This window comes from Suricata suricatta, chromosome X (genome assembly GCF_006229205.1).
Source record: "Suricata suricatta isolate VVHF042 chromosome X, meerkat_22Aug2017_6uvM2_HiC, whole genome shotgun sequence".
Classification (NCBI taxonomy): domain Eukaryota; kingdom Metazoa; phylum Chordata; class Mammalia; order Carnivora; family Herpestidae; genus Suricata; species Suricata suricatta.
The window spans coordinates 91890922-91907528 of NC_043717.1; the positions used below are offsets into that span (position 1 = coordinate 91890922).

The 16607-nt window shown below is 40.4% G+C and overlaps 1 protein-coding gene across 2 annotated transcripts in view; it reads right to left on the minus strand.

Moving 5' to 3' along the window:
• The window catches only part of AIFM1 (apoptosis inducing factor mitochondria associated 1), a 33273-nt gene extending 21040 nt beyond the window's left edge, over positions 1-12233 (minus strand). The window contains exons 1-2 of one of the 2 annotated variants that reach the window (XM_029930440.1): positions 11939-12233; positions 2887-3017 (exon numbers count right to left, since the gene is read on the minus strand). In XM_029930440.1, coding sequence (XP_029786300.1) covers positions 2887-3017; positions 11939-12044 — 237 coding nt within the window. In that variant the 5' untranslated portion in view covers positions 12045-12233. Of the gene's footprint in view, positions 1-2886; positions 3018-4220; positions 4364-11938 lie in introns of both variants that reach the window. The other variant, XM_029930439.1, reaches the window with a different exon arrangement.
• Between the last annotated feature and the right edge of the window lie 4374 nt (positions 12234-16607).

Genomic DNA, 16607 nt, shown 5'->3' on the forward strand with positions numbered 1-16607 from the left:
CACACCTAAAAAAATACTTCTTTTAAGGGAATTTTACCTAAAAAGGTGGCTTAAGCTGGTCAACATGAGTGAAAAGAGAAACTGGAGTCATGCTCCGCGGAGAGGGACATCCAAAAATAGCCTAGGCTCTCTTACACCTCCTAATAGTTTCACACAAGAGAGGCAGAGCAGGCCAAAGAACATCTTGAGGTTTACTGGGGTGTGTCATATATTTATATACACATATATTTATGGATCTAGCTTTTTAAGTAAATATCCTGATATAAAAATGTGTACAGATATTCTAAATAAAAATTTACTTTCCCCCCAAGTACTGCTGTATTCCGAGTTTGCATAGATTTGCAATTATTGTCATGAATTCATGAAAGGTTAAGAAAAACTATAAATTTATGAAAAATATCACTGGAAACAACTTTTTTAAAGTTTATTTACTTAGAGAGAGAGAAGAGAGAGAGAGAGAGAGAGACAGACAGACAGACAGACATAAAGCATGAGCAGGGATGGGGCCGAGATAGAGGGAGAGAATGAGAGGGAGAGAATGAGAGAGAGAGAGAATCCCAAGCAGGCTCTGTGGTATTAGCACGGAGCTTGACTTGGGGCTTGATCCCACAAACCACGAGATCACGACCTTGGCTGAAATTAAAAGTCAGACGCTTAACCGACTGAACTACCCAGGTGCCTCTGGAAACTTTTCTGAACAGATTAATATGGCAGTGTTTATTTGCCTTACAAGAAATTTGAAAGGAAAAAGGTCATTCTCTGGGGCAATATGATTTTACCAGTTGAACAACCAGTTGAACAAGGTGGGCAAAGGGCTCCAATACTAACTCTCATTAAATATTCTAAAGGACACTTTAGCTCTGCTCATTGACAAGTAAAATTACTGAGATTAGGAGATCTGTCTGTTATCCTAGAGAAAGTCACTAGAGCAGGAGGAGGAGGAATGCCCGCATCCACGCCCATTAGGAGTTCCTATTAGTTCCTATTTGCAATCTAAGAGGAGGAAGCACTGTTCAAATCCCATTAGTGGGCTGTACAATCAGTTCAGTAATGTTCTAATCAGCATTATAGAAACAAATACAAGAGAATAAAACTATCAGAGTGCATCACACCTACTAAGTATTATTCTGAATTTTGTTTGAATTTTATGTATTTACAGCTATATAATGGGTTGCAAGATAAAATATATTTCTTTCTTTGGATCGTGGCAAAAAATGTAAAAATGACTGGCTTAAAGTACAGACCTCAAACAAATATTTTAGAAAAGTTTTCCCTGTTGTTAGTTCTGCTCCCTTATTTTTGGAGGCTGGAGTCGGGGAAGGGAAGGGGCTCCCAACTCAGGAGTCACTACAGTAGTATTTGTACTTAAATCAGAAACATTTCCTCCATGTGAGAAAAAAATTACAAAGGAACGTCATTGTTGACTGAATGTCTGTGTCCCTCTCAAATTCCTATGTTGAAGCCCTAACTCCCAATGTGATGTTACTTGGAGATGGGACATTTGGGAGGTGATAAAGGTGAAGTCAGGGCAGGGCCTTAAGGCAACAGGGCTGCTGCCCTTATAAGAAGAAACTCCAGAGCTCATGCGCTCGCTCACACTCTCTCTTTCTCTCTCTCTGTGCTATTTTGTTACAGCAGCCGGAGCTGACTCATACAAACACTAAATAACTTAGAGCTATATCTCATCAAACCTTAAGTCCAATTTTAAGTTAACAGTTCTTGTGAGACTAAGATCAGTTTCCCAGGATAAAAATCTAAGCTTCCTCAGATCACATTTTCATTGATTTCAAACCTAATATAAAACCTTACAGAATAGTTCAATAACAGTTGTAGGTAGACAAAAGCTTATCATTTAACCTGAAAGCACTGTAACAGAGTAGCTTTACTATTACCAGTGTTGGATAAACACAGAGGGCAATGAGGCATTTAAGTGAATGGCTTGAGAGGAACTTGTGCTTCGTAGATCTTTCCAAGGCGGGAGAAAAGCAACAGTGACTGGCCCCTGTCCTGTGGCCTGGCATCAAGAGGTTTGCCTGGCCAGCTCTGTGAAGGCCATCCAACTCTGGTACAGCAACAGAAACCAGAGGCTTAAAAGGTTTCAGCTGTCACAAACATATCAGATGCAAACACTTTCAATCCAGTTCTGAATGAATGAGGTGGAACTGATGGCAAATGCGGAGAGCTAGGAAATGCAAAAGGCAAAGCTCAGAAGGTAGTATGTCGATTATGAAGGAGAGGTATTTATGAAAGCAGTCTACACGAATGCGTTAGCTCGTACCACTTCAGCCACTAGTTTGACCAACTCAGAGATTACAAAAGGGACACTGCCAAATGAATTTACTTTGAAATAGAGGCTGGGGGGTAGGTGGGGAGACTACTGTAATTCAGTGGCTTTTTTGGACCTCCTCAGAAGCATTCAATAAAATGCCTTTTCACATTAAAAGTCGGGTTGATCACTTCTGACAAAACACAAAAATTACATTTTACCCAAAATGATCTAAATGGATGGTATTCAAGTTCCTTTTGCTTGCTTATTCAATGTTTACTCTTTGAGACTATCTTGTTAGGTCTGCAGCACTAAAGCACAATATAATTTAGCATCTTAAGAAAGAATTGTGAACTTGGCAAAAGTTTCAAAGAAAGGGTTAATGAGAAGGATCTATAATAATCATTAAATGTATGATAGCTTTAGATACATCTGGTGGGGCTTCAACAGTTTGAAAGATGAGATCTGAGGGTTCCCTAGTGACTGACAATGTCCCTTTGATAAATACCTAGAAAGCACATGCTGTGAATGTTTCACTGTCTTCTAATGGATCAAGTTTTCATTAGTGCCATGGTCTCACCCACCCTACCCCGAAATATATTTTAGTGTAAGCATCTTACATAATAAACTCCTGCCCCAGTGACTGTCGCTCCTACAATTAAGAAGTATACTAGGCTTCTGCCATCTTTCACAGGAGCACCTGTAGACGCTAGTGATCTAGAAGGGGATCCTAGGTGATGACACTGCACAACTGTAGGTAAAGATAAGGCCAAGAAAGAAACAAAAGGAAATAGAAAAAAACCACTAAGTATTAATGAAGAAACATTCAACACAAAGGCAGGGAAGCATTTTAGTTACCCTGTGCTAAAAAAGAAAAAAAATGCGGCTCCAGGACTGGAGGAGAATGTGTTCTTCCTCAAAGTCTGTTATCAGACAGAGCTCACCTACTTCTTACTCGGAGTCGATTTACAACTGGCAAAAACTGTCTGTTGGTGCATTTGGGAGTCAGGTCAGTCAAGCTAGCTAACTTCAAGTAATTTCAATCCCCCCTTTTCTATAACCTAGTGGCCAAGGAACAAAGATAATTTCACTGTCTTACCAGTATGGAAAGAACTAAAACCATAATGGCATCCAACCATTTCCTCTTGGGGAGTGAAATAAACAGATTCCTTCAATGAAGGGTGTTACTAGGTGTTACCTAAGTTGGTTCACTCAACCTTACACGATCCAACTTTAGACGATCTGCTTAGTCACAATAAACCATGCCAAGGTAAAAAAAAAAAAAAAAAAAAAAAAAACCACCTACGGAAGAATTCCTCTGTGACCAACTAAGCTGATCAGAGTTCATTTAAGGAGATAGAATTGTGTTAATAATACACAGCATTTAAAAACATATTTCTCACCTAACACAGATTCCATTCTAAAACTGGAGATACTAGGCCTACTTCTATAATTGAGTCTTTGGGTGAGATTCAGAGATAGTTTTCCTTTTAGGAATGCTTAATAGTTTGGATTGAAAGCTGCTGCTGTTGTTTTTTAACCTCTGTCCCAAGCCGAGGGAAATACTGAATATTTGACAAATGGGTCAAAATCAAATATTGTGCCAAGGAGCTGCAATGAGTTCTGACCTATTCACAGATTAGCGTGTCATATCCAAGAGAAAAGGTACAATTTGGTGGATTAGTCAAATCCAAGAAAATGCAGTGGCTTGCAAGTAACAAGTAAAAAGACAAGTGAAAAGAGCAAAGCTAATCAGCATGAGATTAAATTTCAGTCATTCCCACGTTGGCTCTCACAGGATGTTAGACCGTAGGCACTTTAAAGAAGGCTTTTTGGAAATTTCTCCCCAAGGAGAAAGGGGAGTTAGTTGCAGAAGTGTTAAAGCAGGGGAGTACTGAGTCTACTAACGGGAGCTGTCTGGCAGCTTCGTTACGCGAGCTGCTTTTCTACTTACATATGCGCCAGCTCCTATTGTTGATAAGCCCACCATAAGGACTAACACAGAATTATCGATTTTGCCCCCTGATGCACCAGAGCTAGCCATTTGTCTTGTCATCTGGAGTTCTAGAGGAACATGCCATCGCTGGAACAAGTTGCCTGAGGAACACAATTCGTTAAGACACACACACACATACAAAAATAAAATAGTTAATACACATTTATGACTACAGGTCAATGCACTGCACAAGTAAAGACTTACTGCCCATGGGGCTGCGTGGTGTTACTGTTCAATAACAAAGAAAAAAGATAATCAAAACGGTACGAATACTACAGATATCAGAATCCTCAAACTTAAATTGTTGGAGAGTTTAAGAGTGTAAGTGAATGCTGCTCAGGGAAGAAATTTACAGCTTCCAGAAAAGATAATGAAAAACAAATGGGCAGTTCATCAAACACTCCTCTCTTCACAAACGAAGTAAACACAGAGAGGTGACTGAATAGATACAAAAAGTGAACGATAGGCTACCGGGGATATTCGTTAGAACCACCACCTAAGGAGTAATCTAAATGGCTGGCTCGAACCGTGCACAAAGTAAGAAAACCCACAATACAATCCGACCAGGACACAGTTCCGTCTTTCGTGAAAGGTAAGGTGTCCTTGAAGATGGAAATGTTAAAGGACGAAAGAAGAAAAAAAATTTAAGTGGATTTATCTTCCCCAAAGAACTAAATACTTTCAGAATATAAAATGCTTTCTAGAATGACGAAATTTAAAACATCTATCAACTATTTAGCTCTTAGTCCTCCAAAATAATATAAATATTATGTTGATGTAAAACTCTGTATATCCATGTAATTATCTGAAGAATATAATAACTCTCATATATGGAAATGAAGGAAGGTCCCAGAACCTTCTCTCCTTGCGATGCTCCTCATGTTGACTACGGCCCTAGAACAGGGCATGGGAACCTTTTTTCTATAAAGAACCAGACAGTAAATATTTTCATCTTTGCAGGCCATACAGTCTGCTAATGTTGCACAAAAGCAGCCACAGACAAGATATAAAGGAATGGGTATGGCTGTTTTCTAATAAAACTTTATGGGCACTGAAATGTGAATCTTAAATAATTTTCGTATGTCACAAAATAGCATTTTTTTTCAGCCATTAAAAAAATGCAAAAACCAATCTTAGCTCAAGGGGCATGCCTACAAAAGCATGTGGTTTGGCCTATGAGCTGCCATTTGCCGATCCCGATCCGGGGCAGTGGTTCTAAAAGCCTGAGCACGCATCAGAGTCCTCTGAAGGGCTTGTTAAAACGCAGATGGCCAGACTCACCCCCAAAGTTTCTGAGTCTGGAAATCTAAAATGGGGACTCAAGAATTTGTATTTCTAACAGGTTCCTAGGTGATGCTTATGCTGCTGGCCTGCACTTTGGGAACCAATGGTCTAGAGGCAGATAGATCTATTTCTGGTGTGACCAGGCTTTGAGGGAAAAACAGAATGGGCACTGTAGCATTTCATACTAGAAATATGGAGCTTTCCTCCTTGCTTCCATAATTTCAGGGCACAGAAAAGTAAAAACAGGTCCAAACCAAGTCTTCAGTCTCTTACCTGAAATCCTTGGGAAAATGAGTATTCCAGAACTCAGAATTGTTTGGTTTTAAGTATATAATACAGATACCATACCATAAATACCACTCAGAACAGGAGGGGGCAGCAACCCACAGTCACACACATTAACGTTCCCATGACAAACTTCACTGAGTGGCATGAACAAAAGATTATAAGTAGCCTTTCTCTCTAGTTCAGGTCAGGTTTCACTGACAAATGAGTGACAAAAACCTAATTTTTTGAGTCCTATTTTGATTTGTGAATTACAGAGAAGAGACTATAAACCCACACCTTTAGAAGTGAAAATGTATTTTTCTTTACTGTTTTAATTTCTTACCTGCATTAGAATCCTTCATCGCCACATGAAATAAAATGGTTTATATTTGGAAATAACAAATCATGAAAATAAAAACATCCAGGTATAGAGAAAATTATCTCAGTCTGGGCAAGCTTTTGAATTTCAGAAACCCACAGAATGATTAAGCACCAGAATCAGAAACTGACAACTCTTGGGGCGCCTGGGTGGCTCAGTGGGTTAAGCCTCCGACTTCGGCTCAGGTCAGATCCCACGTTCGTGGATTCAAGCCCCGCGTCAGGCTCTGTGCTGACAGCGAGCTCAGAGCCTGGAGCCTGCTTCCGATTCTGTGTCTCCCTCTCTCTCTGACCCTCCCCCTCTCATGCTCTGTCTCTTCTGTATCAAAAATAAAAATAAAAAAAACGTTAAAAAAATTTAAAAAAAAAGGAAACTGACAACTCTTAGAGCTTAGAGAATGAAACTGGGCAGAAAAAGTAGAACACATGGTTTAGTTCAATGAATATAGTTGTGTTCCCCACCTCCACCCTAAGTTTATTTATTGAAAATAAGTGGCATTTTAAAAAAATTCTGCTGATTATCCCTCTAGAAGATCATAAATCCAGATACAACAAGTTTGTTTTAAGGTAATACTAGTGTTTATTCTGTCTTTGCTAGCTTTTCACAAACTGATAAAACTAAGAGTGTAGATTTGGGAAAGTTCAGCAGTTTTTGCCTCGATTTGCAAAAAACAAAGACACTTAAAAGTAAATTGAGTTTCTAAAAAGTCAATTGGTTAACATTTAAACTACTGCCTGAAAATAAATGTAATACACTATTATTATTAATAAGCCACATTTTTACATACCTACCAACTGATTTTAATTTTGTAAAGGGTATGAACTATTGGATGGAGGTTTTTGTTCCTCCGCCCCCAGTCTTTTACCCATAAATTACTCCCACACCTCTCCCCCACAGCTTCAAAACGTTAGGAAATTTAATATCATGACTAAACATGTCTTTTCACTTGTCTTGCTAAAGTGGGAAGCCAACTTACTCCTTGACTTCTCGTTACAGCACCAATTTGAGATTTTCTGCAATCAGACCACACAGAGAGGTAGCACTTCCTTCTTCATACTTGAGATTCAAGTTTTTTATTTGACGCATTTATATTACGATTGCCATTGTAGTAGTAATTAGCACCTCTATCACATAATTATCATTTCTTTTTAGTGGTTGGAATAATTAAGATCTAGTCTCTTACCAAGTCTGATTATAATACAATATTTGTTTTTTCTTATGTCTTTATTTATTTTGAGAGACAGAGACAGAGAGTGAGTGGAGGAGGGGCAGGGAGACAGAGAGGGACACAAAGAATTGGAAGCAGGCTCTGGGCGTCAGCAGAGCCCGACGTGGGGCTCGAACCCACAGACTGTGAGATTATGACCTGAGCCGAAGTTGGACACTTAACCAACTGAGTCACCCAGGAGCCCCAATATAATACAATATTGTTGTCTATATTCACTATATTGTTCAAGGATTCAATTCTTGGGGGTGGCTGGGTAGCTTAGTCAGCTAAGTGTCTGACTTCAGCTCAGGTCATGATCTCACATTCGTGAGTTGGAGGTCCTCGTTGGACTCTGTGCTGACTGCTCAGAGCCTGGAGCCTGATTCGGATTCTGTGTCTCCCTCTCTCTCTGACCCTCCTCCACTTGCACTGTCTCTCTCTCAAAAATAATTAAACATTAAAAAAGGACTCAACCTTGTCTGAGGGAATCCTCGGCATTCTACAGCCTACTGGCCCAGCCTGATGGCGGCCAACAGCCCACATCCCTCCTGCAGCCTGCGCTCCCCCCCTCCGCCTCGCCCGCCATTCCTGTTTAATGGAGTAGAAGTAAGTCCACGTGCGTAACCCACCTGGCACTCCAGTCCTATGTTAGCCCTACGGCTCCAAATGGATAAACGTTTCAATAAAATGACCATGATTTTGAGGAAAAAAAAAAGGACTCAATTCTTGAATTGTTACAATACAGTACACGGGAGTTAATTTCAGTTAAATACAGTTACAACTGTATTTAATGCCTAACACATAATAGGTGTTTGGCCAATAAGTACTTGTTGTATTAATGAAGGAAGTAAGGAAACACAAATTCTTTCCAATTCTATGGTAAGGAATGAACAATTTGAGGAATTCTTTGTAAATAAGTTTTAGCTAGATTTGAACATAGGGAAAGGGAAGGAAAAATCATAAAAACAGATAAGGAGGCAAACCATGAGAGACTTTTAATTCAGAGAACAGACTGAGGGTTGCTGGAGGGGAAGTGGCGGGGGGTTGGCTAAGCGGGTGATGGGCATTAAGGAGGGCACTTGTTGGGATGAGCACTGGGCCTTATGTGTAAGTGATGAATCACTGGGTTCTACTCCTGAAACCAATACTACACTGTATGTTTACTGACTTGAATTTAAATAAATTTAAAAAAATAATGCTAATAATAAATTAGTAAGCTGTTAGTAACTACAGACTAGCATTAGAATAGTACCTAAGCTGGCAAGTTTATTTCTGTAGATTTCATAATCTCTTGTTTTTCCATACTTCCAGAAAGTCTTTTCTAGAAATACATCCACACAATTGAGGCACCTAGGAATTTCAAATAATCAACAGGTCCATATGCTCTTGAGTCTTATTTTCTGAACATTAAACTGATTTTTCTGACATGGATAAAACACAAGATAGGACAAGCCTACATGGTCTGTCCATTGTAGCTAGGTATCTCTTTATAAGGAATGCAGTAACTATTTCCCTCTATCAGCTCCCCCCTTTTCTTTAGCATCAACTCTTGCTGTTATTTTAGACAAAGCATAGTAGTAATAACCACAGTGCAGTATGAACCACCCTGAAGAGAGGCACCAGAGCAAAAATGATTTAGAGAACAAAAAAGGAAATCTAACGCTGTTTATGGAAAGTTAAAGTCCTTCACAGTACTAGGGCTCGGCCACCGGGAATTTACCACGTGCCAGAGACTGTACAAAGCGCTGAGGACACAAAAATAAATAGGACATAATCCTTGGCCTCAGGTATTGCATAGTAGAGGAGGGACAGTGGCTGCCACTATTCTGAGTTTCAGAAAATGGGATTAATACAAATAAATCATAAGGGACTCAAAGTTGCTCAGTCTGTTTTTTTTACGCCTTAAGACAGTACTTTCCAAATTCACCTGATCATAAAAATTACATCAAGAGGCCTGTTAAAATATAAATTCCCAGGGCTCTCTGCAGGACATTCTCATTCAGTAGGTGTAGGGTCAGGCTTCCTTGATTTACAGGACCAGGCAGCTTTTGGAAACATGATCTAGAAAAAAGTTACAATGTGCAGCAACTCCCTTGAAATGTTAGAAAATGACTAGAAAACTTACTAACTGGATGCAGAAAAGGCTGACTTGCCAAAAGTTTTCTTGTGGAAAACTCTGCCTCAGCAGAAAGAGTGGGGAAGGGCTTATCTTCTGGCCTTCGGAGGGATAAAAAAGTATCATTTGGCAGTTCTTGCCAACAAGGAGTCTAGTGTCCTTTTTAAGGAGGTGAGAAGGCTTCTGATTAAAGAAAAATGTTCAAACATGTGACCCTCAGGTCAGGGGTCAGTGATCAGTTTGATCACGTGGGAAACACAATGTTTGGTAACCAAATAAAATACTACAGAACAGAAAATATCCATTACCTAACCTATCTGCTCTTCAATGCTGAATGTAGACATAAAGTAGTCACTATTAATTGCCTTCAATCATTTCTGGAGAGGCAGAGCATCCGAATAAAGTAAATAAATAACAGCAATTATGGTTTTAAGGCAAAAGGCAACATATAATGAAAATGAACCTGACAATGTAGACTGATGTGGATGAGATCATTGCAAGGTGGGTTTCAAGTCTGCTAACATCCTGACAAAGAAATGGGGATGGGAGTAGAGAAGGAAAAAAGGATGGGAAGTTGGCATATAATAGATGCAAAAACACAGTAGTAGCAGATGCTACTACTTGAAAAAGAAACCAGATTATAAGCAATTCGTAATCAAGCTAACAGGGCTAATTCCTAAAATTATACAATTTCTTTTTGAAATTGTATCCCCACCCCACCCATTTCTAAAGGTATATGATGTTGTACTCTGGTGCCTGGCCAAAAGACAAAGAATAAGTGTATACAAAGAGGTGGATGGATATGTCGAGAAGTCACAGCACATTCTACAGCAGACTGCCTTCAAACAAAATCATGCGTTGGAAAAATGTCTGTATTTTTCAGTAGTTCTAACATCACCAACCACCTTCAAGTATCTAATAAATCAATTTAACTTTGCAAATCCATATTTATTTAATGAGAACTTTTGGTCAGGCTTCAGAGTAGTGGTACAAGTTGTGAGTTTTAGGCAAAATAAGTACACAGAGTTTGAAAGGCTAGTGTGGATGAAAATCTTAAGCTTACATAAGCTGCTGTGTAAATTTCTATATAGCTTACGTAGAGCACTATCATTTTAATGTATAAAACCCATACAGACAACGCCATAGATGGGATATTAGTTTAAAACCTAAAGCAGAGGTTTTTAAGTTCCAAGAGCAATATGTTTTAAGGAAGTGTCCTCAGATACACCCATTAGGAAACGTTTTCTTGAGGCATAGCAACTGGAAAAACTTCAAATGCACATTTACAAAGACTAACTATCTAAGGGAAGTATTTTCCACATTTTATTCCTAAAGCACCCATAAAGTGGCTCTGCACTGGAAAGGCCTCGAGGATAACTTCTGACATTGCAAATGTCAATGTCTCCAGGTGATCATTCAAAAATAGATTTTAAGAAACCCAGCACCTCCTACAGGTGGATAATTCATTATCCCCATTAAGTTGTGCAGGCTGAAAATGAGCAAGTTCAAGACGTGCTCAACTATGTACGTGGATATCTTAGGCAAGGTGGGCTAAAGGAGAATCAGATGAAATCTTAATGTTTTGAGGTCAAATTTAGGAAGCAGTGTGCAGTTGTGGCAAGTGGATTAGGGGCCTAGAGACTAGCAAACTATCCTTTGCTCTATCTATTAATTAGGTATGTGACCTTGGGCAAATAATTTCACCTCTCTGTCTCAGTTTATTATCTATAAAATGAGTGGGTTGAACTTTACCACAAAATCCCTTCCAGCTCTAAAATTTGGGGAAACAACTTCACAGAGGACAAATACAGTGTGCCCTGCAAACAGTTTCTTTGAAGCATTAAAGACCACCAAGAATTACATGGACCAGACATCTCTAATTCTGGGCCAGCTTTCCTGGTGTCTGGCCCACAACCGACTGACTCCTTACTTGAACTGCACTGTTTCTGTTTCACAGGGCACTCAAATCTATGGATCTTATCTGGAGTTTGGAAAGCAAAGCAGGTAATATCCTCATTTACAGAAGGAACTAAGGCATCGGGCTTAAATGTCTTGTTTCAAGTCTCACAATTGGTACATGACAAAGTCTACTTGACCTCATTGCTCTAAAAAGGCGGACGGGGGGTGGCCGGGAGGTGGCACTGGACAAGACGAGAGAGATAGCTGTTACGTTATCCTTGAATAGCAAACCCTCCTAGGAAAAGGCCTCAAGCCGACTACTTGGTTCAAAACCCCTGAAGGTCAGGTCGGCACGGCTTGTGCAACTCAGGGTTTGGATCCCGCCAATTCAGAATTCACGCGGCTGTGAGTGGGTTAAGTTTTTCCCGGGGAGGAGGCAGGGGGAGGGCTGCGAGGCATAGGGAGCCCATGGAACCCTGTCCCTTGGTCTGCGAGGTCGGGGTTGCCCGGGATGGGTCAGTCACCTGGGAGCCGATTCCGCTGCCGCGGGCCTCGGACGCACACTGTCCGCACCAAGGGCGCCAGCTTCTGCTTGAAAGCACCTGCTGCCAGGCTTCCACACCGGAACATTTCGGCAACCGCTACTCTGGACCTCCTCCTTCCTTTTCTTCTCACAGACCGACCGACGGTTCAAACACAGTGGGCCCCAGCCGGCTTCCCCCGGCTCCCTTCACGCGTACTCCACACAGACTCCTCCTCCCAGCTCCCGGAGGGTATGGGACTGCTAGGCCAGCCAGCTAGAGCAGGGGAAAGGGGAAGCGCGACTGGAGGCCTACTGCGCAGGCGTAGTACTTAGCGCCGCATCGCTATTGGCTCGTACGGTGAGGGACTTGCGCATGCGCCTAGCTGCCCGCACTATTGCAAAGATCCCAGCCGGTGATTTTCGCAAGTTTCCACGGGTTGGTGGTAACGCGTTTCGCTGATCGAATTTGGAAAACTATCCAAGGAGGGAGCCGTAGGGCTGTTTTGCCTAGCGGTAGTGGCCTGTGCTGCTGCCGTGGCCATAGCACCGCATTTTGTTCTGTTTTAGGCTGCTAACTACTAGGTACTAAGCCTTCCGGATTCTCTGGCTGTATTCCACTTCCAGTTTTTCCAGAAGTCCGAGCCGAGCACCTGGCTTCCCAGATTCGGAGTGGACTTCTGTCTTTTCCAAATTGCTGGAACTCTGCCACCCAGTCCCTTTTTCTGCAAGTAATCATTCCATGCTCTCTTTCACCATATCGTTTTTATATTGTGTAATTTTATGTTCTAGATGCTGTACCAGGTACTGCGGATAGTCTCCTGTTACAACCTCTGTGCTTGAGAGCAAGGATGTTGGCAAAAAGAGAAATCCAAAGCAAGACTTTATAGAGTTGTGGAAGGAGTAGGGTGAGGGGTTGAGTGTAAATACGTGTTTTGACTCTCCCAAATGTAAGCTAAATTGGAAATAAATGTCTGACTTTATGCAAAACATAAACGTGCCTTTTCCAAAGTTTGGGGTTACTTAATTATTTAGCAAGGATTTAGTGAATACTTGCCACTTGGACTGTACTACCAAAGGGGCTCTGGGGCATGTGGAAAAGCATAAAAGTATAAAGTGGTCACTAGTTGGAAGATGACATATACTATCATTAATTATCATTCAGGTAATAAAGAATGACATATACTATTACTTATCATTTAGGTAATAAAGAATGACTAATTCAGAGCAAGAGAAAGTGTATGGAATGGAGTAGCTAAGGAAGAACTTCATTCGAATGGTTCTTGAAGTGTGTCTGGAAGGGTGAGTAGTAAAATTCAAATAATGGAGGAGGAGGAATGATATTTCAAATGGTTAATGCATTGGGACCAAAGGTAGTATTTTTAGTGGTTAAGTACTCCTTGACTTTGGATCCAGTCTTCCTCAAGGTTGAATCCTGGCTCTGCCACTTGGGCGAGTCACTTAACTGTGCCTGACTTTCCTCATCTACCAATCTCATAGGGTTGTTGTTTTGAAGATTAAATGAACTAATATTTGTAAAGTATTTTAAAGGAAGCACTATACTGTTTAAAAGGGTCAGAGGTACAGCAATAGCACTGCTAGGAATTTACCCAAGGGATACAGAAGTGCTGACGCATAGGGGCACATGTACCCCAATGTTCATAGCAGCACTGTCAACAATAGCCAAATCATGGAAAGAGCCTAAATGTCCATCAACTGATGAATGGATCAAGAAGATGTGGCATATATATACAATGGATACAATGGAGTACTTCATGGCAATGAGAAAGAATAAAATCTGTCCATTTGTAGCAAAGTGGATGGAACTCAAGGGTGTCATGCTAAGTGAAATAAGTCAGGCAGAGAAAGACAGATACCATGTTTTCACTCATATGTGGAACAGGAGAAACTTAACAGGACCATAGGGGAAGGGAAGGGGAAAAAACAGTTGAGGAGAGGGAGGGAGGCAAACCACAAGAGACTCTTTAAATACTGAGAACAAACTGAGGGTTACTGGGGGGTGGGGGAGAGGGGGAAATGGGTGATGAGCATGGAGGGCACTTGTGGGGATGAGCACTGGGTGTTCTATGGAAACCAACTTGACAATATACTATATATTTTTTTAAAAAGTCAGAAGTATAAAACAAACCCCACCATATTTTCGGGGGACAACAGCAGCAAATACCTACTAGGAAGTAGATAAGGACAGGCTAATACGTTGACGTGACCTGGCAAGATTTTGGCCCTAATCTTGTAGGTGATGAAGTTATTTTTATTTCTTTTTAGAGAAAGAGCAAGGGTGAGAGGCAGGAAGACACACACACACACACACACACACACACACACTCAGAGAGAGAGAAAGAGAGAGAGAGAGAATGAGAATGAGAATGAGAATGAATATTTTATGCAGGCTTCATGCTCATTGTAGAGCCTGACGTGGGGGCTTGATTACACAACCTTAGGATCATGACCTGAGCTGAAAGCAAGAGTTGGATGCGTCAACCAACTGAGCCACCCAGGTGCCCCTAGAGAGTGAGAATCTTTTTTTTTTAAGATGTGTATTCATTTTTGAGAGACAGGGCGAGCAGGGAGGCGGAGGGGGTGGGTACAGAATATGAAGCAGGCTCCAGGCTCTGAGCTGTCAGTACAGAGCCAGATTCAGGGCTCAAACTCATGAACTGTGAGATCATGACCTGAGCCAAAGTCTGACGCTTAACAACTGAGCCATCCATGTGCCCTGAGAGAGAGAATCTTAGGCAGGTTCCACACTCAGCTCGGAGCCCGATGCACAGCTCAATCCCACAACTCTGGGATCGTGATCTGAACTGAAGTAAAAAATCTGATGTTCAACCAACTGAACCACCTAGATGCCCTATTGTTTTTACTGGAATAGGGATAGAGAAAAAATTACAAAGACCTCATTTTAGGGAGTTTAACCCAGGAAGCGATGTTAATTGGAGGAAAATAATCCAGGATTCCCTTACTCATTAAAAGTAATATTCAGAAGTGCAGGCAATGGGTGACTTACCTAGGGTTGTTTTGGGGGATAAATATTGAAAATATCAAATCAAGGTAAAATTATATTTATTTAATATATTAAATGCCTCATGTTGATATTTATTGCTATTTCTAAAAGCCAATAACAATAATAAATATGGAATACAAAATTAATCATTTCTGTTAGTGAAAGAGGCTTTGGAAAACATTGTCAAAGTAATGATGATCAGGTACCAATGAAAACAGATGGGTATATTTAGAAGTCAATCATTTAATAATATACAACTAACACTCTGTGTAGCACATTTTTGCAATAGGTGCCATGAGGTACTTAAAAAATCTCTTTAATTAAAAATTATATTTTATCATGTTTTCTGCAAAAGCAATATACACACAACAACCTTACTCCAAAAATATAAGTTGAATTTCTCCCAAATCTCACCCCACAGAGGTAACAAACACTCTTTTCTAGGATATGGAGCTCATTTTGAGATACCGTATTTCCAGAAATCAACATTTCTACCTTATAAATATAGAAATAGATAAACTCTCAGACTCAGTGACAAGTTTTTTCTGGAAGTGTGTATCTAAATAGTCTTATGAGGATACAACATTTTTATGTCCCCCAGAAAGTGAGCATTGATTCTGGCTGTGAGTTGGCAGAGCTTCCTTCCACTCTACCTACTGGATATGCCTAATTAATACTTACTCTCCCCCCCCTTTATAGCTACTCTTCTGTAGATAATGATCACCAAGAACATTACAAACACAGAGGAGAATGATGCAGCAAACTATTATTTAGATATCAGCCAACAAAAAAACCCAAAATACTGAACATGAAGATTGCTATTCACGCTATAAAGTAATAATTGGTATTCATAATGATGACCTTGGATTAGCCAACTAAGATTAAATCTTTCTCGAGATGGTTTTAAAAATGAATAGTTTAATCTAGGGTTTTAGAAACAAGTGACTCATATATATGAGAAAAGAGCTATAAATATATCTGCTAACTCAGATATACTTAACTAGAAGACCCAAGTTTTCACAGCCATTTTGAGTAACTTGCACTTGGCTGAGCAATCCCATTCCAATTTGCGTATAAATCTATCACTGATGAACCGAATTGGTTTTTTCATAGTGGGAATGGAGTTAGTCACCTTTGTCTCTTCTACAGCTCAGCCTCACACACAAATAAGATGGCAGCTCGTGTGTACTGCTGGATCCCTGTCTTTGAAGGCATTAGTAAATAATGCCATACGTTGGTGCTATTGACATATGTCAATATTGCCCTAGCCTATGAAATGTGTGAGAGGAGGGACAAAGTCTTAAAAGCAAACAAAATGGGTGTATTTTAGTGTATGTAAAGTGTACCTCAGTAAAGTTGGTTTCAAACAAGCAAATTCTGAACCTGCAGATCACTCTTGGGAGACGTAATATAGGTCTCCACCAAGATGTGTGATGCTTAGTAAGCTTTGGGAAGCTGCCCCCTAATACCGTAAGAAAGTTCTGTTCATTTATCATCTTCCAGGCATAATCTAGATTTCTGGCAAATTAGACCCAACCACGTTGTTCTACATTCAGTTGCAGAGGGGTGAACCCTCCTAGGGGTTTCCAATTCCTTTTGCAACTCCACCTTTCTGGAAGGACTTACGATTATATGGACATTATTTCAG